This window comes from Salminus brasiliensis, chromosome 7 (genome assembly GCF_030463535.1).
Source record: "Salminus brasiliensis chromosome 7, fSalBra1.hap2, whole genome shotgun sequence".
Classification (NCBI taxonomy): Eukaryota; Metazoa; Chordata; class Actinopteri; order Characiformes; family Bryconidae; genus Salminus; species Salminus brasiliensis.
The window spans coordinates 35089708-35117355 of NC_132884.1; the positions used below are offsets into that span (position 1 = coordinate 35089708).

At 40.6% G+C, this 27648-nt stretch overlaps 1 protein-coding gene across 6 annotated transcripts in view; it reads right to left on the bottom strand.

The window, feature by feature from the left end:
• r3hdm2 (R3H domain containing 2) overlaps positions 1–27648 on the bottom strand; it is a 65901-nt gene that overhangs the window by 8574 nt on the left and 29679 nt on the right. For 4 of the 6 annotated variants that reach the window (XM_072684744.1, XM_072684746.1, XM_072684747.1 and 1 more), the window contains exons 2-17: positions 25930–26128; positions 24341–24547; positions 23380–23421; positions 22929–23018; positions 22665–22788; positions 21457–21535; positions 20400–20459; positions 19209–19349; positions 16268–16376; positions 15441–15536; positions 14963–14994; positions 12485–12538; positions 6322–6554; positions 3515–3738; positions 3133–3234; positions 1678–1956 (exon numbers count right to left, since the gene is read on the bottom strand). In XM_072684744.1, the coding sequence (XP_072540845.1) occupies positions 1678–1956; positions 3133–3234; positions 3515–3738; positions 6322–6554; positions 12485–12538; positions 14963–14994; positions 15441–15536; positions 16268–16376; positions 19209–19349; positions 20400–20459; positions 21457–21535; positions 22665–22788; positions 22929–23018; positions 23380–23421; positions 24341–24505 (1830 nt within the window). In that variant the 5' untranslated portion in view covers positions 24506–24547; positions 25930–26128. The remainder of the gene's footprint in view (positions 1–1677; positions 1957–3132; positions 3235–3514; positions 3739–6321; positions 6555–12484; positions 12539–14962; positions 14995–15440; positions 15537–16267; positions 16377–19208; positions 19350–20399; positions 20460–21456; positions 21536–22664; positions 22789–22928; positions 23019–23379; positions 23422–24340; positions 24548–25929; positions 26129–27648) is intronic. The other 2 variants (XM_072684749.1, XM_072684750.1) reach the window with 2 other exon arrangements.

The window sequence follows — 27648 nt, forward strand, 5'->3', positions numbered from 1 at the left end:
CAGTGATTCTTTCCGACAGGAATTGCACGGTTGATTGTTCTCGCATGCACTTCATTATCTAACCAAACATTTCTAAGACACTGAGAAAATAATTTCTTAAACATTATGTCCTCAGCTCGTCTCCTTCCCTGTTAAAGTATGGGACATTGAGTGTGGACAGCTGCGGGAACGCAGGTAAACCGTGCTGTTCCAAACGGTTTTCCAACAGGAACTGTAATGAAGTTAATATTAATACTGTGGCAACAACATTAAAACACAGCAGCTAGCTTAATTTCTCATTTCTTATGTGTAACCTACCAATCTGACTATTGATCTCTTTTATTCCAATTACATGACCAATTTTCTCCCTCCAATCACTGCTTAGATACTGTTACTATCAACCCGCTTAGAAATCCATTATAGAGGAAACCGAAACTGGCTGCTTATTCCATTGTTGTGTTCCCTCTTAAATGGCGCTGCGGTTACATTCTGGCATCTGGGTACCAAACAAGGTAACATTTAAGGTGGTCCATTAAAATCCAGTCACACAGAATTCCACAGTCACATGTTTTAGATCTTTAGCCAGCTTTTTTTAAAGTCAGATACGATCAGGTCTGAATTTGTCTGTGTAGTTATCATCACCAGAGCACACACCAGAACTGACATAACCTAGGCTTGTGCAACAGTGATTTTTTTTATTTTATTTGCTGTACCATGACATGCGATCTGATATGAAAAGAGATATTTTACTGATTACCAAGTTGTAAAATCTGATTAGTAAGCTTCCCGGACAAAAAAATTGTCCAATTTGTCCATTTGTTTAAGGTGGTAGTAACTTCAGGCCCCTGCAGGTGGCATTGCACAAGGATTGGCTATAATACCTGTGGGGTGTGCGACGGGATTTATAGACTGGGAAGATGTGGTGCAGTGCAATGAATGAAGAATGTGGTGCCAAAGGCCACAGTGTGAAGGGAGTAGCTGAATTTACAGGTGTTTCGAAGTGTACAGTTATATGGATCTACCAACAGTGGCAAAAAACCTAGTCTACAGGAAATTCTCAGCAGAACTGTTGCCGAAGCTGTTGCCGAAGCCAGGACTGCTGGTGGGTTTCACAGGTTGTTAATAAAAATGGCTTTGCTTCCACGCAAGAACTGCTTCTAGAAGTCATTGTAGGTCCTCCTGGAGCAGATAAACACGAACATATTGGCAAATGCCTTCTGCCAGGCGTGGGTAAGAGGGGTATAAAGCCCCCCAGCATTGAGCTGTGGAGCAGTGAAACTGGTCCTTCATCCAACTTTTCTGGAATGAGTTTGAGAGTTGGGGATGAGGTAGGATGATCATTCAACAACCTGCCCTCCCTAATGCTCTTGTTGCTGAACAAACAATCGTATCACAGCAATGCTCCAACATCTAGTAGAAGGTCTTCCCTGGACATTAGAGACAGTTACTTCAACAAAGGCAGGATATACTTTTTTTTTTAAATATCCTTGATTTAGGAAGAAACAATGAATAAGCAGGTGTCCCTATACGTTTGTCTATTTAGTGTATATTCTTAATATTAATGTGTAATGCTAATCACTTCACTGCACGAAAACAGAGAGGTCTAGGTTCTATCTGCATCGCATATTTGATCTCAAATTTGCTGGTTTGTCAGTCTGAATGGAAGCGAATAGCTGTGTAATGAGCCGTGTGCTGTACCTGCTGAGGTGGAGGAGGGGGCTGCATGTAGCCCTGGGCAGGTGGCGCTGTCTGCAGTACAGGCTGGGTAGGGGGCGGAGGGGGTGGAGGGGGGTGTGGGTGTGCCGTGGGTGGCTGGTATCCAGAGGGCGGAGGGGGCATGATGTAGCTTGGCTGCGGTGGGGGGTGCTGGGACAGGACGGCAGGAGGAGGCTGGTAGAGGGTGGTCGGCTCTGGAGCCTCGCTGGAGCCCTGGCGGCTCAAAGACATCTGCCCGAAGCCTGGAGTCAGCTCATCAGCCTGGGATAGACACAGGAGAATTAGAGGAGACTGCAAACCTTAGGAAGGTGTTCAAAGTACCACAGAAACAGTGTGGAAGAAAAAGAATGCTGCACAGAATAAGTGATATTGCTTCTCAACAGTTTACAATGATACTTATCAGTGAATTATCAATTAGTCCGTGCTAATCTCCAGTATCAGTCAAAGATTTGGAGACAACTCAGTTAGGGTGTTTTTATATTCACCATTTTTCTCTACTGCTTTTGGCTTTTCAAAGCTGGAAAAAAAAAACCTGAATCACTCTCCACTGAAGTACATTTGACATTACAGTACAAAATGTAAATACATTTAACAGTTTCATCAGTGTTTTTATGTATGCTGTGCTATTCTCTGACATTCATGTATAGAACTGCGTAGTGCTTGCTTGTACCCTGCGATTGACCGTTAGCAACAAGCCTTACAAAGCTTAGTTCCAAGTGATTGGCGTCTGACTATGGCGAGTGCAGATGGCACACAAGAGCTGAAAGACATGCCTGCTTTGGTCAAATCCGAGGATTTTTTGTGGGGGGGGCAACATCACTCAGTTACCATAGCAATACTCCCAAACCACTACAGTTCCCACAATACAATGCAAATCTAACAGCTTGCAACATGCAACTGCATGCATCGAACCATGACACCCTTTATTGTGATGGGTGGAAACACTGTAAATTGCATGATTTCCATTAAATTTTCCATGAAATCCATCCTTGCACATTTCATTTTTTTTTTACTCCCTGTACTTAACTGTACTGAGAGCTAATAATCTTTAAAGCAAACATTCTGATTTGGTCAACATAAACTCTCATATTTATGATTCACATTTATGATAAGTAGCTTGTCTTTACTGTTTTGTACACCTTTGTCATTCTCTCCAACCTGAAGAGGAGCCACCTGGGATGCTTTTCCATGATGTTCCATATATACTAAACACATGTTTTTTTTTTTTGTTTTTTTTTCAATAGTCACACATTTATTTGTACTTGTCTAACAGAAAAATCCCAGGTGCCTCAAAATATGTATATTTGTACAACAGTCAGTTATACAAACCTTTGACTGGTACATGTCTGTACTCTATGTATGTCTCACTGCTAAGAGGCTTATACGATTCAACGAGAGAGTGGAGATGTGGAGGAAAGCAGGAAAGGGAAGTAGTACCATGTTATACTGCTGAGAAGGAGAAACAGGCAGGATGACCTGAGGGCAGGAGGGGCTGGAGTATGAGACAGGCTGCGGAGAGGGTTGCAGAGAGGCCACCGGCTAAACAGAGAGAGGGGAGGGGTCAGAGAGAGACAGAGAGAGATAGAGATGGAGAGAATAAAAGAAAAGAATGGATCTTAAAAGAGGGAACACCAAAAAGGAAATCCAAAAGGGAGGTTAGAAGATGCAGTTCGGAAAGCTTAGAGCAAAGAATTCAATATTTTATTGGTCATAATCCTACTACCATGCCACTAATACAGCTGAGGACTGACCCACGGCTTTACAGGCATCTACACCCAACTGCAGATAAAACCTTAACGTCCAGAAGAAGCCCACTCACCTGTGGCAGCATGTGGTTGTGGTTGTGGCTGCTGATGGGGTGCTGTGGGTGAGTGAGAGTGTGTGTGTGTGTAGGAGTGGGCAGCAGCGCAGTCTGGGGGGGTGGTGGGGGTGCCTGGTTTTGCGGTGGAGGAGCATTAGAGGGGCAGTTGGAAGGACAGGGCAAGAGACTGCGCCCCTGCTGGGGGGGCTGGGGGCACGTCTCTGTGGTGACGAGAGGAAGACCTAAAGAACAAAAGAGACAAAGGAATTACAAAAGTAGCTTAATTTACTTGGCCAAGAATACTGGCACTCCACACACTCACCAGAAAATCACATCTCCAGGAACACTGTTGCAATTAGAAATGCTTTGGTGTTCATATTTCTTTTGTTTGCTTTTGGAAGAAAACAAAAAAGCTGAAGAACAAAGTAGAATCTGATCTAAATTTACATTTACAGCATTTAGCTGATGCTTTTATCCAGAGTGACTTACAAGGTCACTCATATTACAGAGGTGGACCAATGTAGTGTTAGGAGTCTTGCCCAAGGACTCTTATTGGTGTAGTGTAGCAGAGTCACCCAGACTGGGTGTATTTGTTTTCTAGGTCAATTTAGATAGATAGATACTTTTTTGATTCCAAAGGTAATTTAGCAGCCAGTAGTAATTGCACAATACAGCACAGTAATACAATACAATAATTACAAAAATAACAACAAAAAAAAAGTAAAAAAATATGCGTTTAAAACCAACCAGAGAAGAAAGGCAGCGCAGTTATAAAGAATAAGGAATGAAGCAGACAGATGGCAGTACTGTACTATACTGAATTTGTGTATTTGTTCATTTGAAAAAATACTATTATTATTAATTGATTTTATTATTATTTTTTGTTTGCTGTCACCAAACATAACTCATCTCTCAAACAGCTCTAAACTTAATATTAAATATATATTGTTAGTAATCTTGTTTACCTCTTTACCTCTTATTTATTTGTAAAATACTTTGAAGTGCTATATTCTACAGTTCAAAAGTTTTAGAACACCCCATTTTTTCAGTTACCTATTGCATTTCAACATTGTCATTCAACTCCAATAAATAGCTTGAAATGGTACAAAGGAAGGTGCTGATATAAAATAAATAAAAAATAAATAATAAATAAATAAATGAAAATGGACATTTCAGAATTCTACAGAAATATACATAGTTTGGTTGTTAGAGCGCCCCTTGTGTCTATTTTGCCATTCTGCAGGCAGACATCAGTGAATGCACAAGAACAAGGATTATAAGCCTCCAACCTGTAGCTGCACGCCATTCTCATCAGAGAAAACACTAAGAGTTAAAAGGGAGAAATTCTTACTGTTTACTGGCTTATTTGCAGCCTTATGTATAATGTTAGCAAGCCTTTGATCAGCTTAACTGGCTAGTTAGCTTACGCTAGTATTTGTTACTGGCGGCTCTTTGTAACATATACAGTGTTTACTGTCTGAAGATTTAGAGCGATTCTGTTATTTAGAGAGAAAATGACAAACAATCTTATTTGGAAATGTAATGTTAGCAAGCCTTTGACCAGCTAACTGGCAAGCTAACACTAGCTTACAGGGCTCAAAAAGGGACTGGGTTGGTCAAAAGTGACTGAGTTGGTAGTTATGACCATATTCTGTCATCTAAATATCGACAATGACCATTAAAAGACCTGTATCGGTCGATCGCTAGTTGGAACACACTGTGGTACCATACCCTCGTGAGTATCAGTTGAACAGTATTGTACTGCAGAAAGTAGTGTGTTGCCACAAAAATGGCGAGACAAAAGGCAACTAACAATGGAAGAGAGACATGCAATCAGAACATTTACAAAAGTAGGTCTTTCCTACAGAGAAATGGCCAAAAAAGTCAAGGTGTCAGTGAGTACAGTTTTCTTTACCATTAAAAGAAGCTCTGACAGGAAGAGGCGGCTCACAGGACAACAGCTTTAAGCACAGCTTAATAGTGGTCGTAGTAAGCAAGTCTCAGTTTCAACTGTGAGGAGAAGTCTTCGAGCCGCAGGTTCAACAGAACGAGTTGCAGCAAGAAAGCCATCGCCATGACGTCAGAATAAGAAAAGAGACTAAAAGAAACTTTTAGTCTATAAATTGATTCCATATTTTTTTTTTAGCTCCAATTGCTGATTTGTACTATGCTTTAATTTTAGAGTGTTATGAGACATTATATGAATATATGACCAGGTAGTGTATGTATATACATTGTGTATATTTACTCCGTTGCATCGTGTACACCTGTACGAACATCTGGGCTATAACACTATTTCGACCTATCTGTGGTCATTTGTTACACATTTGATCCAGTTGGTTTATACAGTTACACATATTTTATCTTGTATCAGCCATCCAAATTTCCTACAATTACCATATTGATCCCGGTCTGGTGAAACTACTCCAGCTCAGATATCGTTTGAGAAGTATTCCTAGCTACAACCAGAAGAGGCCTCATACATTATTTCTATTTATACAGAATATTTCATGATCTCAAGCAGAAGACAACATAACAGAAGTACAGAATAGCAAGGTGGAAAGACCAGGGTCAGGAGCAGGACTGGAACGACTGAAAATGAGATCTCTAAATTTTTCCAAAAAAATTTTACCCGCTGATGGCGGGTGCATTTTTGTCCTTTTTGCTGCACCTTTTCTGCATCGCCAGCCATGTTCCTTTCTTTCTATCCATGTTTCGGCATCCAGCGCTAGGTATAGGCTCTATAAAATTCCCACATTTCCCAATGGCCAGTCCACACTTGCTAATGACTGCAGCCCTGACATGTCGCCTAAGTGAGTGTGTACCTGTGCGTGAACCCCTGGCGCTACCCTGCGAGCCCTTGCTGCCCAGGCTGTCGCCGCGTGTGAGGATGGAGATGCCGCTGAAGCTGCTGGCCTTGGTGACGGGTGGTCGCAGCGTGCGGTTGGAACTGTCCGAGTCTGTGCTGCTCCACGGCCGTGGCTCCAGACTCTTCATGTCGCTGTCTGTGCTGCTCTGCCGGCTGCTGGACGCCCTGCTCGAGCTCTCCTTATTCCCCCTGCGGAACGAGACAGCGGGGGAATGGGATGACGAGAGAGAAAAGAAAAAAAAAAAAAAAAGGAAGAGAGAGAGAGAGATAGAGAGATAGAGAGAGAAAGGGGACAAAGACGGGAATGGACCTTATTTTGGAAATATGGATTAATACAGATACAGATCTCTGATCTCAAAAAAAAAAAAAAAAAAATCACTCAGATTACACATTTGAGAACGGAAAATAGAAGAAACGCAAACACACAATATTCACATCATCAGACACACATATGCACATTCACACCACTGACAGAAGACAAAATATTTTAGCAGGGGGTTATGAGAAAAGACACGTCAAAGAAAACTCTGACAACACAAAACAAGCCCCCAATCGCGCAGAACACTTGGAAAAATGCCTGGAGTATTGTTACAGCAAGCAACAGACAACATGGAAAACAATCAGTTACATTTAGAAACTGACACAGAAAACACACAAACAGGGACACGTCTAGAACAGCCTAATAACACACCAACTCATGCCTCGTCAACACTAAAAACAGGAACAGCACAATGCAAACAACCAGACACACTCACAGACAAAACACTACCATTGTGTTAAGCTATTAGCATACACACTCATTTTCTGTGTGCTACGCTGTCCCTCTGGACAGGAGCAGCTGCCATAAGAAAAACAATGATCAATCATGTCATTTCCATCATGCCATTTTCATAATGCAATATTTCACTAAGTGAAACTACCCATTTGGTAGTGCTTACTGCAATCTTGTCTTAAACAAACAAACAAACAAACTTGGGAAGTGTAGATTTACCATTCTTAAACAAATGTAGGACTGCGCACTGCTATGCTGTCCTGCTCTGGATCTTCACACTGGTTTATTCTCACCTCACTGCATAGCTGTGCATATGACTGTTTACCTGCATGGACTTTCACAGTTCACGCACATATGGCTTGAGGTGACCCATTCGCCACAGCTCTTAATTCACTGTTTTTTGGCAATTTTTTATTATTTGCTGTTTTTATCCGGTGTCGACCAGAGGAGGACGGATTCCTCTTTTGAGTCTTGGTTCCTCTCAATCTGAGGGAGTTTTTCCTTGCCACTGTCGCCCTAGGCTTTCTTAAAAGAGGCTCGGACCCAAATCTCTGTAAATCTACACAGTGTTGTGAAAAGCGCTCTAGAAATATAGGTGAACTGAAGACATCATGGCAATATTGGACTTCCAAGAGTTTCTTGGAACTGCTATTTTTACTAGGGTAGAACAAACGTGTGTATACCACAAAAAAAACAAGTTGAGGTTATCTGAAATCAATACAGGATCAATATCTACACACACCGCACACCTAATATTTGGTTAAATGCCCTTTATCAAATTGTACCTTGACCAGATGTTTTGGTAACCCTCAACAAGCTTAAATGTGGTCACCTGGCATGGACCAAACTTTCAAACACTGTCCACATATTTGAGATCAGGACTTTGGGAAGGCCTTTTCAACAATCTAATGTTAGCCTGCTTTACCCATTCTACAATCAAATTTGAAGTGTGACCAAATGTGGGGTCATTGTCCTACTGGAACACCAAACTGAGTCCAAGTGTTACCTTCGATTTGATGGCTTGAGGTCATGCTGAAAAACTGAAGGTTAGTCGTCCTTCGGCCATTTTTCCATCCACAGCTCCAGAGCATGTTGCTACCACCATTATGCTGAACAACTGGTACAGTGTTTTTCCCAGAAGGCTTTTGGAGACTTCTTTGTCCATGTGGTCAGTGGCAAACTTCAGTTGAGCCTGAAGGTATCATTTTAGGAGCAGGGCTTCTTTTTGGGCAGCAGCCTTTCAGTCTATAGTGACGTTAAACTTGCTTGGGAGAAGACAGTCCTACCAGTGTTCCAGCAGCTTCCAGATCATGGCAGGCATGTACCTTGGTGGTTCTTGGGCTGTTCCTGACCATCAGAACCAATTTCCTCACAGCTAAAGGGGTGACAGTTTGCCGCTGACATATCTTGAAACTGATGATCTTGGAATTTGCATTTGTTTAGAAATCTAGCTGGGGTAAATCTATAATCATTCTTCTCCATGGACTTTCTTATTGTACTGTGTGGGTCAATCCGATTAGCGCTGCCAAGCAAACCCCTTTATGTGGGCACAGAGAAGCTACCAGCTGTAGTCCATCTTGATCAGTAACAGGAGGTTCAGAGGCCTTGGCATTTGAAAAGATATCTTGTACCTTTTAGCACAACTGAGTTACTAATCTAAGTGTGTGTATGTGTTTTTGACCCTGTATGTATTATTTGTATCCAATGCTGATTCCTGAAAACCCAGAAACTTAAACATTTTTTAACAGAAAAGTGTGTGGAACACTAATTCTACCATATAAAAGAAAAGTTCAAGAAATCACTGAAAGTCCAAAATTGCCACAGCATTCATAACAATAATGAGTGTATGTACCTTTGTCTACAACTGTAAGTTATTAAAGAACATTTGATCAACTGCATTTTTATTATAAATACATGATAATTAAGCATAATTTATCATAATAAAGGCACAACTAGTGCATTTATCTGTGTGTAAAAGTCCTATAATACATATGGTATTGTAAAAATGTCATCAGCCATCCGTACTACAGATCTAGTGGCTACTGGTCTTCCTCTACTGCTGGATTTTCAGCTTTTATTTGGCTTAGGTTTCCTGGTTACATAAATACTGCAGCCCGGTCACACAGTTTTACATATAAATATCAAATATCACATTTATTAAGAAATTGGCAAACTTCAAAAACCTGACTTCTTATTCTTATCAAAGTGACCGCCAAAACTACACACACTGTCAACTTAATGCATGCCATGTGGAAATCAGTAATAACAGTCATCAGCCCAGAAGTACAGAGATGGACTTGATGTCTAGATGTCAAGTGTTATCCTCAGCAGCCTTATGAAAGAGAAGTGAACGAGAGTACCTTTAAGAGACATGCCAAATCCGAGTATATGTAAGTAGTACTACAGTGGCAGCAACAGAGCGAACCAAGTCCAATAAAACCTGTGTGTGACCTGTGTGTTAGCAGACCCTACTGTGCACCTACTTCACTTCTTACCACTTCTGGCTCAGCTTGGTTTATTACTTCTGTTTCAAAATTTAAATACACATTTGATTTCAGCAAATATCTGCTGATCCTAATATTAATGTAAATCCATAAAGATGCTAATTTCAGCTCCTGCTTTAGAGATTTACAATTTTATACCCTAAATGAGGAGTGTAACAAGCCTCAATTCAACCTCCTTAAAACATTTGAGCCCACAAAGTATTGAGCCCACAAGCACACCCTTATGCCTGAGAAGTGCATGCAGTTCAAGTGACTTTTTTTTCCCAATAAAGGAATCCATAAATCGGATCAATCAGTAGAATCAACGACAGAAGTGGTATTGATTAAACCTCATCAATTCCCATCCCTACAAATATGCTAGCTCTCTGCTCTTGATTTTGATGAACGGTCTTCAATTGCTCTGGTCTAGTGAACACATTGGTGGTCAACGTCTGTCCATTTTGGAAAGATATGGACATTTTGAATAATACATTCCACTGCACTCTAACAGTAAAACTGGCCTTTTCAGCTTTGGATCTGTGTGCTCCGTCGTTACAGTATTACCAAAAACCAGAAGAAAGGGCAAATCTTATTGAGAGCTAATCAAAACTATAGTCACGATATTCTCCAAAAGAATTGTTAGATTTTACCTCTTAACTTTTCACTTAAGAAAAGTTCTAAAAACATTTTTTTTTTCAAAATAATAGTGCTTAAATATTTTCTTAACATTACAATAGCTTTACGCTTGTCTTAAAATGTAAATGTAAGTCCAAAGGTATGCATCTAAAAAGATCAGTTTAAATAGTTGAATTACTAGAATCAATGTCTAATTTAACTGAATTAAAATGAGATAATGTTAAGTACTGTCAGTGTCTACAGAAGGAAATTGACGTCTAATCTTAATCATTAAAACTTTAAGCGAATATTTGAGAATGCCTTGAGATATATAATCTTGAGATACTTCGTAAATACTAAGTTAAATGTATTTAATGGTGGTCTGTTGACTGTAACCCTACAGCTAATCCTAAACCTAACCTTAACATCAACCCTCAATCCTAACCTTAATCTAAACCTTAAATATAACCCTAACCTTAACATCAACCCTCAATCCTAACGCTAACCTTAATCTAAACCTTAAATATAACCCTAACCTTAACATCAACCCTCAATCCTAACCTTAATCTAAACCTTAAATATAACCCTAACCTTAACATCAACCCTCAATCCAAACGCTAACCTTAATCTAAACCTGAAATCTAACCCTACACCTAACCTCAACATCAGCCCTCAAACCTAACCTTAATCTAAACCTTAAATCTAACCCTAGACCTAACCTTAACGTCAGCCCTTAATCCTAACCCTAACCTTAATCTAAACCTTAAATCTAACACTAATCTTAACATCAACCCTCAATCTGAACCCTAACCTTAATCTAAACCTTAAATCTAACCCTACACCTAACCTTAACATCAGCCCTCAATCCTAACCTTAATCTAAACCTTAAATTGAACCCTAACCTTAACATCAACCCTCAATCCTAACCCTAACCTTAATCTAAACCTTAAATATAACATCAACCCTCAATCCTAACGCTAACCTTAATCTAAACCTGAAATCTAACCCTACACCTAACCTTAACATCAGCCCTCAATCCTAACCCTAACTTTAATCCAAACCTTAAATCGAACCCTAAAACAGTTCGGGTAAGGTTTGGTATGGGGTTACAGTCAAGAGAAAGTTCAGTTGCTTTTAATCCATAAAATTTCATGAATGTCAGGACGGAACGTACAACTGACCAACCAAGCAAAGTGACGCCACCTTAAATAATGTGGGAAAGTAAAAGTTACCACAACCTATAAAATCAACTCTATTTCGTTTCTCAGTGAGACTATAGAGGATCCAGATGTCCCAGCAGTGCTCACAAAGCCCAGAATCAGCACTAATTTACTGATGATGTAAGCTCTAAATAGCACCTTTTTAAAAATGGCTTAGCAGACAGTGTGGCACAAAGAAGGTTGTGTGTTTTCAGAGATGATCAGTCTGGGTGCGAGACACAAATGTTTTATTTCAAATGTTGTTTGTCTAAATCATTTATATGTGAGTGTTTTTTTGGGGTTTTTTTTAAGTGGTGGAGTGGAGAGAATATTTGTGCATGCAATTAATGGGGGAGCTATTTTAAGCCTGCTGCCTGCACAGCCAGTTTCTGAGATGCACTTACTGCACACAGACAGAGAGAGAGTGTAGAGTGTGTAAGAGCTTGAGCGAGAGCAATAGCACGCATGAGAGAGAAAGAGAGAAAGAGAATTTTTCATTTTCTGCCATGCTGTCCCTCTCACCAACATAATGAAGTGGGATAGAACACCTCACTGTACCATTTCACAGAAATAAATGATAACAATAATAATAAGAACAATAACAGTTATTATTAACCATAGGATATCATTAGCACACTGCTATGAAGGAGGCAAGAAGACACCCCACAGACTGCAATAACTCCAAACATGCGTCAGGTAGCAGAAGACTGTTGCATCACTGTACAGCAAATGACAATTCCAGAACATTCCCCACTGCAACCATAGCAACCAGTCTCTCTCTCTCTCTCACACACACACACACACACACACACACACACACACACACACACACACACACACACACACAGTGCAGGTGCATATCAGAGAAACAGTGCAAGAATGGTTATGACTTAAGAAGACCCCCTCCACCCACCCCCAAAGAGATTCGGTTCAGATCCACATAGCAGCCATGCACGGGCCCCTAGCAACCCCCACAGTGCACCGAGCCGACGCCAAGCAACACACGGTCACCACGGAGACGCGCATGGTAACACATAGCACACTCAGTACCTAAAGATCTGCCTCCTCTTATGAGAGGATGAGGAGTAGCCTTCAGTGGACAGTCTGTGGGGTCACATTGGGAAGAGAAAGGCTGGACGTTACTGCATGTGCAGGCTGGAGGGGCCGCGTTATGCTGCGTTTACATTGCGGCGATAGATGGATGCTGGATATTCCATATTTCTTGCTTTTTCAAAAAAGCAGTGACGGAGATACCTGCCACGGGAACGTTCTGACAGAAGTTACATTTTTTACTTTTGTCGCCAACTGCATCAGGAATAAATACGAAATCACACAGTTAGATATACTATATGGTCAAAAGTATTGGGACATCTGCTCATTTACTGATTCTTCTGAAATGAGGAGTATATATATGAAATATAAAATAAATGTAATAATATAAATTGTGATTTTGTTGGAATAACTATTTCTGCCAGGGAATGCTTTCCACTAAATTCTAGAGCATTGCAGTGAGGATTTGCATTTAGCAGGATGATGATCACCACCCCACCTCAATCAACTCCCCAACTCATCCCAAAAGTATTGGATGGAGCACCACAAAGTAAGGAGTGTCCACAAACATTTGGACAGAGAATGTAAAATGGTTTATTGGTCCAACTAGAGGGAAACCACAACCAAACGCGGAGGCACGGTCGCCACTGCTTTTTCAGCCAGGTTATCACCACTGCGATGAACACAACAGCGTCTTTCTCAGCGCTACCATGTAAACGCAGCATCAGCGTATATGTTTGACCTGGGAGGGTAGAACACAGAAATGAAGCCCAGAGGCCAACCCCAAGGCCCGGTTCCCCCACGCCAAGGCTGAGCAAACCTTAATTAAAGCTAGGTTTAGAGTGGAGTCTGGATTTGTTCGATCTGGCCCTGGAGCACAGACTTTGACCAGGGAGGGGGAAAAAAGAGAAAGAAATGCAAACAAAGCAGAATTTCCCGTCAGTGTTCATCTCTCTCACAGCACTCCTCCACCTTCTCCTCATCCCACCTCAAAAAGTGAAAAGTGCTAAGCCAATAGAATTAGTGCCCTTAATGAGCTCCAAAGTGCCCTTTAAGACTAAAATGTACCGTCTAGGTTTAAAAGAGCTGATCATCCATTTGAAAGCAATTAATGGAGAAATTAAACCCCAAAGTGATTAGTCGAAAATGATCATTCAACTTTCTTATGTCAGTATTTAGTTGGTATTGAATATAGACATCTGACAGCTTTAGTGGCAAAGAAAAGGAAGCTTAGCTTAAGGATTGTGCGCCACACTTGACAGTGACAGATTTATCCTATTACAGGAACGGAAAGTGGGCAACACATTTGGCCAGTGACACACCAGCAATTTACTGTCAGTGGGAAAGGCTGGTGAGAGGTACTGTCAACCTGAGAAGCATAACATACCACTTGAAATGCATCCATAAAAACAACCCTTCTGTCAGGAATATTTTACCAAGAGGTATAGATATGTATGTTACCAAATAAAAATCATCATGAGCTTAATATAATAGGATAATATAATATGGCAAATAAACACAGAGGCTGTTTACACCTTGCATTAAAGCAACGTTATGTAACATTTTTACCTCAAAAACATTGTGATGGCCCACTGACTTGTAATTAGGAGAACAGGGTCTCTCTTATTGCTACTCTGGGCTAGGTACGCTGCTACTGCACAATGTGAAGTGGGCAGGACGACGCTCAGGAGAACTGCGTAACGATAAGCTTATATATTTATGTCATATCCTGTAATATTACTCTACATGCCTCATCCCACTTGCTTCTCCCAGCTTGTCCAGAAATGCATGTGTATAGTGTGCCCTTTTCACTTTCAGGAAGGTAACATAAGTAATTCTTACTGTTATTGGTTTCTCTCTCTCCCTTGCTCGTTCTGTCACTGGGCTATTGATGACAAGGTTGTGGGTTTAAAACCTGACCTCTGCAAGCGACCCTTGAGCAAGGCCCTTAACCCTCTCTGCTCCCTGGGTGCCACAGTGATGGCTGCCCACCGCCCCGGACACGTGTGCTCACTAGTGTGTACATGTGTGTTCATTGCATGATTCGGTTAAAAGCAGAGGCCGAATTCCATCTGTGTGCAACACAAATAGTGAAAATGTCTTATTATTCATGCATTTCCTTGCATTTTAATTAGTCCTTTGCATTGTCTGATATAGCTGTAAAGGGAATGTGAGAATCATCTATTGTTCCACCTCAGTGTGGAATCTCTCACCTCCCAGAGCCGGTCCTCCTTGGTAAGAAACTGTCACTTAAAGGAAGTTATGTATGGAATATATGTACAGAATGTGTTTATGTGAGAAAGCAAAATCCAACCTCATCTGGTAACAATGGGAACCTATTTTAGTGAAAAGTGTAAACGGAATCCAGCCAAAGTATATCCAGCTACTATATAGATATGAAACGGGTGTTAATGCCAGGTGTCAACAGCCTCGCAGTGACTCAAACCAGCTCTGCTCACCAGTGTAGGTGCAGCTTACCTGTTGTCATTGATGTATCCGTTTTGAGAAGACTGTGAAGAAAAAAACACCTACACATTACGAATAGCTCCAGAGCTGAGCTGAATCCCCAAACACTTAGCAGGTTTTAATTAAACTCTAAAGAGAATCCAGAATTGTATGAAATTCGTGTTAAATCAAAGGAAAATGTCTGCTGTGGTCAAATACACTGGATTTATAACAAGAACGATAGAATAGGGTCATTAAAACTGCTAGAAAACTCCCTTTAAAGGGTTTCCATGTTTCCTTTTAAAGGCTTTACCACATCAGACTCGTGACCTGGCTGCAGGTGGATTCTGTGCTTTTTCAGAGCTCTTAACAAGATGAGTAATTCACTGTACATTATAATCATTAAAAAAATCATATTCTGGAAGCGTTCACGGGCAATACAGAGCTTTTATCGTTCATTGCTACAGGTTGTTGAGCACTCTTAAGTGGAATGGAGATTGGGGTCACTTACTTCCCGAGCAAAGATTCTATCGCGAACGCGCTGATACTCCTCCTCCCTCTCCTCGATGGACTTACTACGTCGACCATCCTGGAGCGGAACCCGGATCTGAGAAACATACAAGCAGGGCCACGAGAAAGCACATTAGGTAAGAAGGTGGTGGAGGATGAAGTGAAAAAACAGCATTCAGCATGATCACATTTTCAGAACTGAAGAAGCTTGGCTAACAATCTAAACAAGACCAATAATATCATATGATAAAAATACGATACTGCTTAGTTATGAAGTATGTCAGCATTACAGAGCCTTTATCCTCTTATCCTCACCTTTTCCTGTGGGTAATATGCTTACTATATCCTTTTCAATTGGGCTTAATTCTAATTTAAAATTTATTTGTACAGCGCTTTTTACAACTGTTGTCGTCACAAAGCAGCTTTACATAATTAGTAATCAGTAAAAGACAGAAAGAAAGAAATAACGTGAGAAGACATTAAGGATTCAAGACCTATTTCTAATAACTATATCATTTGAAAAAACAGAACTACTGTTTCCCAGAATCCAGATCTTATGTATGGGAACTTTACTGATTCATTTGCATGAACCCCAGCCATCTTTGCCACACAATCCAATGTGTTCACAGTGTATATGTGTGTTCTGTCATGTTTTTTATAGCCTGTAATTAAATGCAATCTTTTCCCATGGTAAACTGAAAGGGAAATGTGCAAAGCCAATGGTATATAAAGGTAAAGCAAACAGGGAATGAAACCATTGCTCAAGTACAACACCAGCACTTTCTATAATTCTATCAAATCTGCCCGAGGCATGAACTGAATCCTCACCTGGTTATCATCTTTGTCCATGCTTGCATCATCCCTCTTGAGAATAAATTTCTTTTGGAAATCCATGTTCCTTTCGTCCTTAATGTGCTCAGAAAACCTCTGTTCAGGGCTGAGGAGAGGAGAAGGCACGAGAGAGAAAGAGTGAGAAAATAAGAAAATACAAAAGTGAGTGTGTGATTCGTTATCAGGGCAGAGTGCAGCATTTGCATTTCACCCTAGAAAACACTTCTGAAATTTGGCGGTCATATTTATCATTGCAAAAAAGTGATGAAGTGGTGTTGGGCGCAACAAATTTCTGTCATGTTTGGACTAGCAGGCTTAATACCACAGCACACCTAACTGAGGCTCAAATCACACGTTTAGAAGATAAAGCTTCATATCTGAGAGCACAAAGTTAAGTAAATGGTCTTAGGAGTCTTTTGACTGTTTTAGACACATTTAGCTAGCAGACTAGTTCAGCCAGGTTAGCTTCCTCTCCATTTTAATAGAACGCCGCATGTCGCTAAGCGCACAACAGAGAGCAACAGTGAGCCCACTTGTGGCACTCTTAAATTTAGGGGAATGAGCATATTTGGCCATGAACCAGCCAGAGACTCATCAGACACATCAGACACGTTGCATGTTGTTGAGATCCCACAACAATTTTTTAAATACCACAGTATTATTCTGCCCAACCCTAACGGCACGTGTAGTTCCTTTGTGCTGAGAAGGAAACCCATTCCTACAGTAGACAACACAGATCAGAGCGATATGACTGAACTGCATAAATGTGATGTGATGATTACAGCTGAATCAATCAAATCTAAATATGGAACAAATAATAATTATTATATTAATGGGAGTACATTCCAAATCAGGAGTGTGTGTGTGTGTGTATATATATATTATATATATATATATATATATATATATATATATATATATATATATATATATATATATATATATATATACACACAGTGAGTCCAAGAAGTATTTGATCCCTTGCTGATTTTCTTCGTTGGCCCACTAATAAAGACATGATCATTCTATACTTTTAATGGTAGATGTATTCTTACATGGAGAGACAGAATATTAAAAAGAAAATCCAGAAAATAAATCTAAGGAATATATATTAATTGATTTGTATTTCATGGAGTGAAATAAGTATTTGATCCCTTAGTATTCATTAGCAGTTCTGGCTTTTACAGACCAGTTAGACACTCCCAATCAACTTGTTACCTGACCTGAAGCCACCTGTTCTCACTAATCACTTGTGTGAAAAACACCTGTCCACAGAATCAGACAGATCACACAGATTTCAAGTCTCCAACATGGGTAAAACCAAAGAGCTGTCACAGGACCTCAGAGTCAGAATTGTTGACCTTCACAAAGCTGGAATGGGCTACAAAAAGATTAGTAAGGTGTTGGATGTGAAAGTAACAACTATTGGTGCAATTATCAGAAAGTTTAAAGAGTATAACATGACAATCAACAGACCTCGGCCCGGTGCTCCAAAGAAGATTTCGCCTCGTGGGGTGGCAATGATGCTGAGAACAGTCAGAAATCGTCCTGCAACCACTCGGCAGGAGTTAGCAAATGACCTGAAGGCAGCTGGGACCACAGTTTGCAAGGAAACAATTGGCAACACTTTGCGCAACAATGGATTCACATCCTGCAGTGCCCGAAAGGTACCCCTGCTGAAGAAAGCACATGTGGAGGCGCGCCTCAAGTATGCCAATGATCATTTGAAAGATGAACCAAGTTATTGGGAGAAGGTTTTGTGGTCAGACGAGACCAAAATTGAACTTTTTGGCCTCAACTCCACCCGCCATGTGTGGAGGAAGAAAAATGCTGCCTATGACCCCAAGAACACTGTGCCCACCGTCAAGCATGGAGGTGGAAGCATAATGTTTTGGGGGTGTTTCTCTGCCAAGGGTACAGGGCTACTTCACCGCATCACTGGGAAGATGGATGGAGCCATGTACCGCACAATCCTGAGGGACAACCTCCTCCCCTCTGCCAGGGATCTGAAAATGGGCCGTGGTTGGGTCTTCCAACATGATAACGACCCTAAACATACAGCAAAGGCAACAAAGGATTGGCTCAAGAAAAATCACATTAAGGTCATGGAGTGGCCCAGCCAGTCGCCAGACCTCAATCCGATCGAAAATCTATGGAGGGAGCTGAAGGTCAGAGTTGCCAAGCGACAGCCCACCAACCTTCATGATTTAGAGAGGATCTGCAAAGAAGAGTGGGCCAAAATTCCCCCTGGTGTGTGTGCTAAACTTGTGGTTAACTACAACAAACGTCTCACCGCTGTGCTTGCAAACAAAGGCTTTGCCACTAAGTATTGAGTGTGTTTGGCAAGAGGGATCAAATACTTATTTTCCTCATTGAAATACAAATTAATTAAAATATATTCTTTAAAATTATATTCTGGATTTTTGTCTTGATATTCTGTCTCTCCATGTTAGAATATATCTACCATTAAAAGTGCAGAAGGATAGTGTCTTTATTAGTGGGCAAACAAAGAAAATCAGCAAGGGATCAAATACTTCTTGGACTCACTGTATATATATATATATATATATATACACACACACACACACACACACACACACACACACACACACACACACACACATTCCTGATTTGGAATGTACTCCCATCAGTTCCACTTACCATATAGGAGCACTTTGTAGTTCTATAATGACAGACTGTAAAACTCCAGCAGCGCTGATGTGTCTGATCCACTCATACCAGCGCAACACATACACTATCCACCATGTCAGTGTCACTGCAGAACTGAGAGTGACCCAACACCCAAATACTATTACTACTACTATTCTGTGGTGGTCCTGTGGGGTCCTAACCATTGAAGAACAGGGTGTACACAGAGTGGTCCATGCCTGAGAAAATATATAGACCTATGCAAATACTATATAAAAATTGTCCTTACATGCGCGTGTTGCTCGTCTTGTTGATGATGACTGCTTTGCCAGTTTGGTCCACGTTGTGGTCCATTCCAAAATAAGCTGCCACTCGATGCAGCAGCATGCGATGGTAAGAGGTCATCTGAGGGAACTTCTTATACTGATTACTGGCAAGAAAATGAAAAGAAATAAAGAAAAAGTCAATTGCTTATGCATTACTGTTCAAATGAATGGTTAATTACTAAGGTAAAATCCAAATTTCGTGAGCATTAGGCGTATCTGTAGCTTGAAATATATTCTATAATAACTGGAAAACATGACTGCCCACGGCCTTTATAGGTGTCTTGCTGATAATATTCTTATGTTTGACAAAGCTTCATGCAGCCAACAGGGGGCAATAAGCAACACAATCAAGTGGCCATGAGAGACAGATAGCCAGACGCACTCACAAACTAGACACAGATCTTAGTCATACCCAATCACCTCATGTTTCAAGCACTGTATTATCCAGGATTACTCCCCCCCCCGAGATGTTGCTATTATGCTGTTCATTTACACAGACTTCACAGTCGTGCTTACTGATTCCCACCAGTGAATGGCACGGTTTTGTGAAAATACCTCAGTGTGAAAGTATAATTACAAGTATTTCCCTTTCCGTGAAGACTGAGTGGAGGCTGAGCCCTGCACCTTCATTCTCTTCTGGCAGATACATCAACTTTATTGTTACTGAAATCGCCATGTCAAAATTACTGCTGGTAAAATGATGTTGTACACAATGTACAGTTTGCTTGAGTACACAGAACATCTGAGCATGACTGAGAAAAATAGTACCACTTATTGCTGCGAGTTATTTGACATGATTAAAGCCGTAGTACTGGCAGAGTGATATACAGAGCCCTCTTTGTTCCCTCAAATAAGGCCACAATGAGCAGAACAATATAAATGGTTTGAGTTTGGGATATATATAAACAAATATATACTTCTGCTCATCAATCACAAGAACGTATTTGGGCCTAAACAACAGACAGCGACTTCTCAGCTTGTTTGGTAGCCCAGCACATCACTGGATTTCTTGCCAGTTCATGGGTTTAGAAATTTCTGCTTACCCAGGAGAGACAGCACTAGTGCTATTGGGGCCTGTAAGCGTGTGAGGTTCTAGTTGAAACCTGAAGACCGTGTAAACAAGATAAGACACATTCACTCACACACTCACTCACTTGTCATCATTGATGAACTCCAGTATATCTTGTTCCAGCTTCAGTAGCATCATTCTGTCCCTGTCACATTGAGGGGTAAAAGAAACGTTAAAGAAAAAGTATTGGGACGCTTGTCCAATCATTGTTTCTTCCAAAATCAAGGGCATTACGAAACAGGTTGAGTTTGAGTAACTGTCTCTACTGCCCAGGACAGGCTTTCTGCTAGATTTTGGTGCATTGCTGTAAGGATCTGATTACATTCAGCAACAAGAGCATTAATGAGGTCAGGATGTTGGATGATAACCACCCCACCTCATCATTCCAAACTCCAAAACCCATCCCAAAAGTATTGGATGGAGCACCATCATTCCAGAGAGCACAGTTCCACTGCTCCACAGCTCAATGCCAGAGGGCTTTATTCCTCTCTAGGCCATGTCTGGCATTACATTTACATTACATTTATGGCATTTAGCAGACGCTCTTATCCAGAGCGACTTACAAAGTGCTTTGCTATTTACCTAAGAAAAACCATAGCTAGTTAGAATACACTAATAATTCAAAAGACACCTCTAAGCTTAGACATTACTAAACACAAGACAATAAGGTGGCCATAGTACTCTATTCGCCCAAGTACTCTCGGAAGAGGTGGGTCTTCAGTCTGCATTTGAAGACAGCGAGCGACTCTGCTGTTCGGACACCCAGGGGCATTAGACATGGTGTCAATAGGTTCATGTTTATCTGCTCCAGAGAGTCCTAATCTATTGACAATACTTCTCTACAGGAACCAGACAAGCTGTGTGAAACTTTTATTCGTGTTTATCTAAGCCACTGGCTAAGGTTAATGTTACTGTTTTTATATATATATATATATATATATATATATATATATATATATATATATATATATATATATATAATTTTTTTATTTTTTAAAGTTCCTTCATATTGTTCTGGCCCTAAAGAAGCGTCAGTAAAAAAAAAAAAAAAAAGAACACGTAGGGAGTAAAGTTGCAGTAGCGTAGCCTGAGCCATCGAATGGTGTCCTATGTCACTGTTGTGTATGCAGTGTCATTTGTACCTGGGGTTGTTTTTCAGTGTGTTCACCAAGAACTCATGCACATCAATGCCTGTGGAGTCTGTGTACTCCTGACTGGAGTCTGCAGAAAGAAGCCAAAAAAGCACAGTAAAGCAGAGTAAACCCAGCAATCCCCAGTTCTGGATCCATACAGTATTATGCAAAGGTTTGGGCACCCTTGGTCAAAAGTTATGTTACTAGCTACACTAGTAACAAATATTAAAATTAATATTTTAAGCAAATATCAGTACTTATGTTGTTTTGAAACTGTAAAAGGTGAAAAAACAAAGGGAAAGGGCACATTTTGACTTCATTAGTCCACTGGACTTGTTTCAAAAATGCATCAGATGTTCCTTTAAAACAATCTGTATTGAGGATGTAGGATGAAGATTTTCTTCTGATGATTCCTCCATGAAGGTAATTTTTGTGCACGTGTCTCTGCACAGTAGAACAGTGCACCACCACTCCAGAGTCTAAATCTAAATCTCTATCTCTCTCTTTTACAATCTCTGCAGTCAATAAGGGGTATTGCACTCTAACAAGCCTACAAACTGTTCTGTTGGTAAGATTTATTGGTCTTCCAGACCTCAACTTGATCTGGGATTCTTTGGAGAAGATTTGAGGAGTCAAGAACTTTTATTAAGCTTTGAAATTTGCATCACCTGACTTTTCCTAAAATTGACCCTGAACAAGCCATAAACCTTACAACCTAACATTTTCTTTACTTTGAACTTGTTTTACATCATTTGGTTCATTGCGTGATTACGAGACCAATGCAAGGGGTTTGAAATGATCAATTTTACATTAACAAATATTAAGAACGTTTTTCCTTAATGGCTTCCTGATTCATTTTCTTTTAATTAAACCTGAATAAAGCATCTACTTTTGGTTCTAGTCTGCTGTAGACTTGTCTTTCTACAGTATTTTACACAGTTAAAAATACACAGCAACCTATAAATTCAATCATTTTATACAAACCAGCCCACAATATCCATCAATCCATATTACACCTATTATTAATTCATTAAGCAAACTAAGAGTGCCTGGAAATCAATAGCTCCTAATGGCACAGTGCTGGCACCCCTCTAGCCTGGTCTGTTTCCAAAAGAACATGAACACAAATACGGCTGTCTATCCTCACACCAACGCGTGCTAAAAGTTCCTAGATGAATTCAAGAGGGTGGTCTTTGGTGCAGGAGAGCATGTCTTACCACGAGAGAGCATCTTGCGTGGAGTCTTGTCCTTCTTCTCCCTCTCCTCGCTCTCATACTCGTCTTTCGAGGACTTCTCCTCCTCTTTGTCTGACGGACAGCTGATGTGAAGCTGGATGATGTCCTGGAGAGTTTTAAACGAAATGAACATTAAGATAACCAACTGCAAAGCACCGTTATGTAGAGCCGAGAAAGAGCAATGCTCTCGGTACACACAGAACTAATTCAGATCCCTCAGAGGGAACAGGACGTATACTGCAGTACCTGGGTCTCTGGAGGTCCATCTGTGGAAAATGGGCCTGAAGACTCTTCACATACCGCTAGACTCCGCACCAGCTTGAGCTTGGCATTGGACTGTGAAAGAGAGAGATAGAGAGAAAGATGGGAAAAGAAGACCTCAGCAAATTTGTAAATCAAATCTAATTTCTGTTTAAAGATTTAAAATAAGCCGAGAGTTTCTCAGATATGAAGTATTCTGGGAATATTTCAAAGAAATAGAGAAATTCATAAAACTTAACAGGATTTCCTCAAGTACTGAGTGAGTGATATCATATGAGAAAATATATAAATCCAATCTGGGTAGGGCCAGGATGCTGTGTGTGTGTGTGTGTGTATGTGTACGAGTGAGAGTGAAAGGCTGGGTGAGGCTGTGGTGAAAGGCTGTGTGTCTGAGGACAACAGTCAGGTCTGATGTGACACTGCAGTGAAGCGTTACCTTGGCTCTTTTCCTGGTATGGCCATGGTTTTGACAACGTTTCTAAGACAGATTGGGAAGACAAAAACATGAAAATAAATAAATAAATAAAATCCACTTACAGAACAACTTCCTATTGTTATTGGTATTATTATTGGCAACACCCTAAAAAAAGTTTTCTGTTAAGAGTTCCTTAGTAAAAGTAATGGTTATATACACTATATGGACAAAAGTATCTGCTTACTGACTTCCAAAACCAGGGGTATTAAAAATGGGCTTCTGCTTTTGTTGGAGTAACTGTCTCTTCTGTCCGGAGAAAAAGGCTTTATACTAGATTTTGGAGAAGCATTGCTGTGAGAATCTGAATTAATTCAGCAACAAGAGCGTTAGCGAGGTCAGGATGTTGAATGATCACCACCCCACTTCATCCCCAACTCTGCAACTCATCCCAAAAGTATTGTATTGAGCACCATACATCATTCCAGAGAACGCAGTTCTTCCACTGCACCACAGCTCAACGCTGGGGGGCTTTATAGCCCTCTAGCCCATGACTAGCATTAGACATGGTGGCAACAGGTTAAATGGCAAGGTTTCTCTGTATGAACTAGACAATCTCTATGTGTCAGCAATGGGTGCAATGTAAAGTAGCTGAATGTAATCATTAGAAGGAGTGTCCACAAACATTTGGACGTATAGCGCATCATTGCTGTCACAATGTATCTACAAAAAGGCAACTTTACAGGAGAAGGAAAAAAACCCTACTTAACTTTAAATGGACGTCAATGTAAAAAGATTGTATCCCAAGTCACTTAGGAGCATTTCTATTGGTCCATTCCTCAAATTTTGACACAATGTAACATTTTGTTAAAAAGGGAAAATCATCAAAAATAGAGACAGAAGGTTTTCGAGACAGTGACGATACAGAAGCATGACAACCCAAAGGACCATTCGAATGCTTCTGTCTAGCTTGTTAACCTTTTACCTGTGTGTCTTGTGAGAGGTTGTCGTCAGGTTCTGTGTTGTTGTCAGTGCAGCTGTCTTTGCCGAGTGTGGCGGTGTTTCCTTTGCAGCGGGTGCCAGCGGGGGTCTCAGAAGCCAGTGCATTCTCCCCCTCCCTCACCCCGTCCAGGGGCATCACCACAGACATCTTCCCTCAGGAAGGGGGGCAGAACCCAACTCACACACACACCTTGTGAGTACACACACACACACACACACACACACACACACACACACACACACAAAATGGTAAATCAAAGACATCAATAAGATACTAAATCAGTGTGATAGAAAATTAAAAATGCATGTATGCATTCAGTTATGTATGAGAAGCTCAGTTTTATGACTCTATAATGAATAAATACAAATCTCATATAAATTAAGCTGCTGGTGTTCCCCAGCCAACAGACTGACCACATACATAATATACAGAACATCTCCTAAATGTGGTCATGTTGACTGTTTAATGTGCATATATGTGTGTGTAGACACAAAGGTTGGTCCCTGGACTGCAAAAAACTCATTTTCTTGTTCATCTACACACAACAGTAGTTTTACCCATTGTTAAACACACATATGCCATATAGACATAACTATTGGGACACCTGCAGGAGCTTTTATGACATCCAATTCTAAATACATTGGCATCTACATGGAGTTGGTACCCCTCTGCAGCTCTAACAGCAGGATTGGAGGTCTGCAGTTACGGAGTCAGCAGAGAGTTTGAGATTGTTACATTTGGAGACCCTGCTCTTTAAGTTTGGAGACCCTAACTTTACATAGTCTGCCACTTTGTTGCTGTGCTTCTGCAGGTTTTCCACTGTTTAATAATACCACTCAGAGTTGGAGGGGAAGAAATCGCACCAACTGACTACTTTTTGCAATGATGGCATCCTATTACATTACCATACTGGAATTCAGTGAGCTCTTTAGAACCACCCATAATTACACTAATATGTGTAAAGGCAGACAGCACGGCTAGGCGCTTGATTTTATACACCTGTGGTAATAGGTCTGAACTTCACCTAAATTCAATGATTAAGAGGCATGTCCATATAGTGTATAATAAGCTTTACATATGATGACAGTTGTCCTAAAGTTTGATGATAATAATAATAATAATAATAACAGTAAATTAACGGTAACGGTAAATTTCCTTACAGTACCTTAATACACTGCAGTATGTTGAATCATAACCCTTGTATTGCAATAGAAATCATATTGGCTGGTTGTTGTCAATACACAGCCTTAAAATCTATATAAAGGTTTGTATATAATATCTATAGCCGAAGGTTTGTAGACACCAGCCCATTCAACGCTTCTTCTAAAATCAAGGGTGTTAAGGGGAATTTCCATAATTCAGGGTTTAAGTGTTGGTTTGGTGTGAAATTGACAGATTATTTAAAAATCATCAGCCCCACCCCTTTGCCCCCTGCCCCGCCAATCAAGATTAAAACATAGAGAACAAAAAATCCTTTAACCTCTTATACGCTAAACTGCCTTTTGTCCATATAGTGTATGGACAGTGCCCCAATGCTCTTAAGAGTACACTGCTTTCATGCTGAAACGTACCTGGGACTGTAGTGTGTCGGTGTGTGTGGTGTGGTGCGTGGGGCTCCACTCTGAAGCCCCCGGTGACAAGTTAGAGGGAGGACGGCGCTCTTCTTAAACAGGGGGAGGGGGCGGGGGACACGCCATGGCGAGAGTGTGTGTCCTCACTACTGCTGCATCCTGCACGACCTCCCACACACAATCGCCGTCACACCGCCTTCTGCAGGAGAGAGAGAGGAACATCACTGAGTGAGTCATCCAGGAAAACACAGGACACTGGGTATAAACTCACTCCTGACAGACAGATCAGAATTTTAACCAATACATGAAAGTTGTGTAAAACTGCAAGCGTGACCAATTAATTATGAACACTCGTTTACTCATCGTCCAAAAAAATATGACATATGACGAGGTGATTCGAGGGGAAGTCACCCTCATTTACACACACCCCACCCACACCGTGTCTGTGTGTGTGCATGAGTGTTTGAGGTTGGCTAAGGATCAGTATGAGAGGACAAGATGCCATGGTTGAGTAAAGCGCCATCTGCCAATGAACTGAACTCTATCTGATAGGGGTGTAAGAAGGTATCGATATATCAAAAGTATCATAATCATGTCATGTTCTGCAATACTGTATCAATTCTCAAAAGCACAGTACTGATTTTTAATGAAGAGACATGTGGTTCATTTTGTGTTGTGTTTAAACCCAGACAGGATAGATAGCAGTGTTTACTCCTCAGATATTAGACTCTTTCACTGCAGTGTAAATAAGCTTTACATATGATGACAGTTGCCCTAAAATTTGATAATTATAATAATAATAAAAAGACATGGTAAATTGCTCTACAGTATTGCAATACACAGCATTACTGCAGTATACTAAATCATAACCCTTGTATTGTAATAGAAATCGTATTGCCAGGGTCTTGTAGAGACACAGCCTTAATATCTACGTACATGTCCGAAAGTTTGTAGACACCTGCCCATTCAATGCTTCTTCTAAAATCAAGGGGATTTTCCATAATTCTGGGTTTAAGATTTGGTTTAGTGCGAAATTGACCGATTATTTAAAAATAATTAGGAACCCCCCACCCCTCCAATCAAGATAAAACATGGAGAACAAAAATCCTTTAACCTCTTACACTCTAAACTGCCTTACATTTTAGCATTTCAGAAATCTGTCTGTATTTTTCTGGCGCATGCAGAATCCAACAGCAAATACGCACTTGATTTTGCTTTCTTATTTATGTTGTTTATTATCATTTGTGTAAGTTATTATACGGTATATTATTATTTCTATGTTACGTTTAATAATGAATTATTTCATTATCACAGTGATATGATGTTGCAGAGGTCTCAAAAGCTCAGACGCTCCAAATACAACACACTTGGCTTTAAAGGGTTAAGAGACTATATTGACATTTTAACCATTTACAAATTCCTAAATAAAATTGGTGGAATTCCCCTTCAGCGGAGACGGTTCCATCTTTCTGCTGCAGTAACAGATTCTGATCTTGAGGGAAGACTTGAACTTGAACACTAGATGATTGGCTAGTTCTGGATCACACGCCACTCCAACCCATCCCGAAGATGAAGCTTCATCACTCCCTAGAACGCTGTCCCACTGCTCTACAGCTCACAGCTGGGGAGCATTATAGCCCCCGCTAGCTGATGCCTGAAATTGGGCACGGTGACCTTGGGCTCATGTGAAGCTGCGTCGCATTCTTGGCTGTGCTTTCC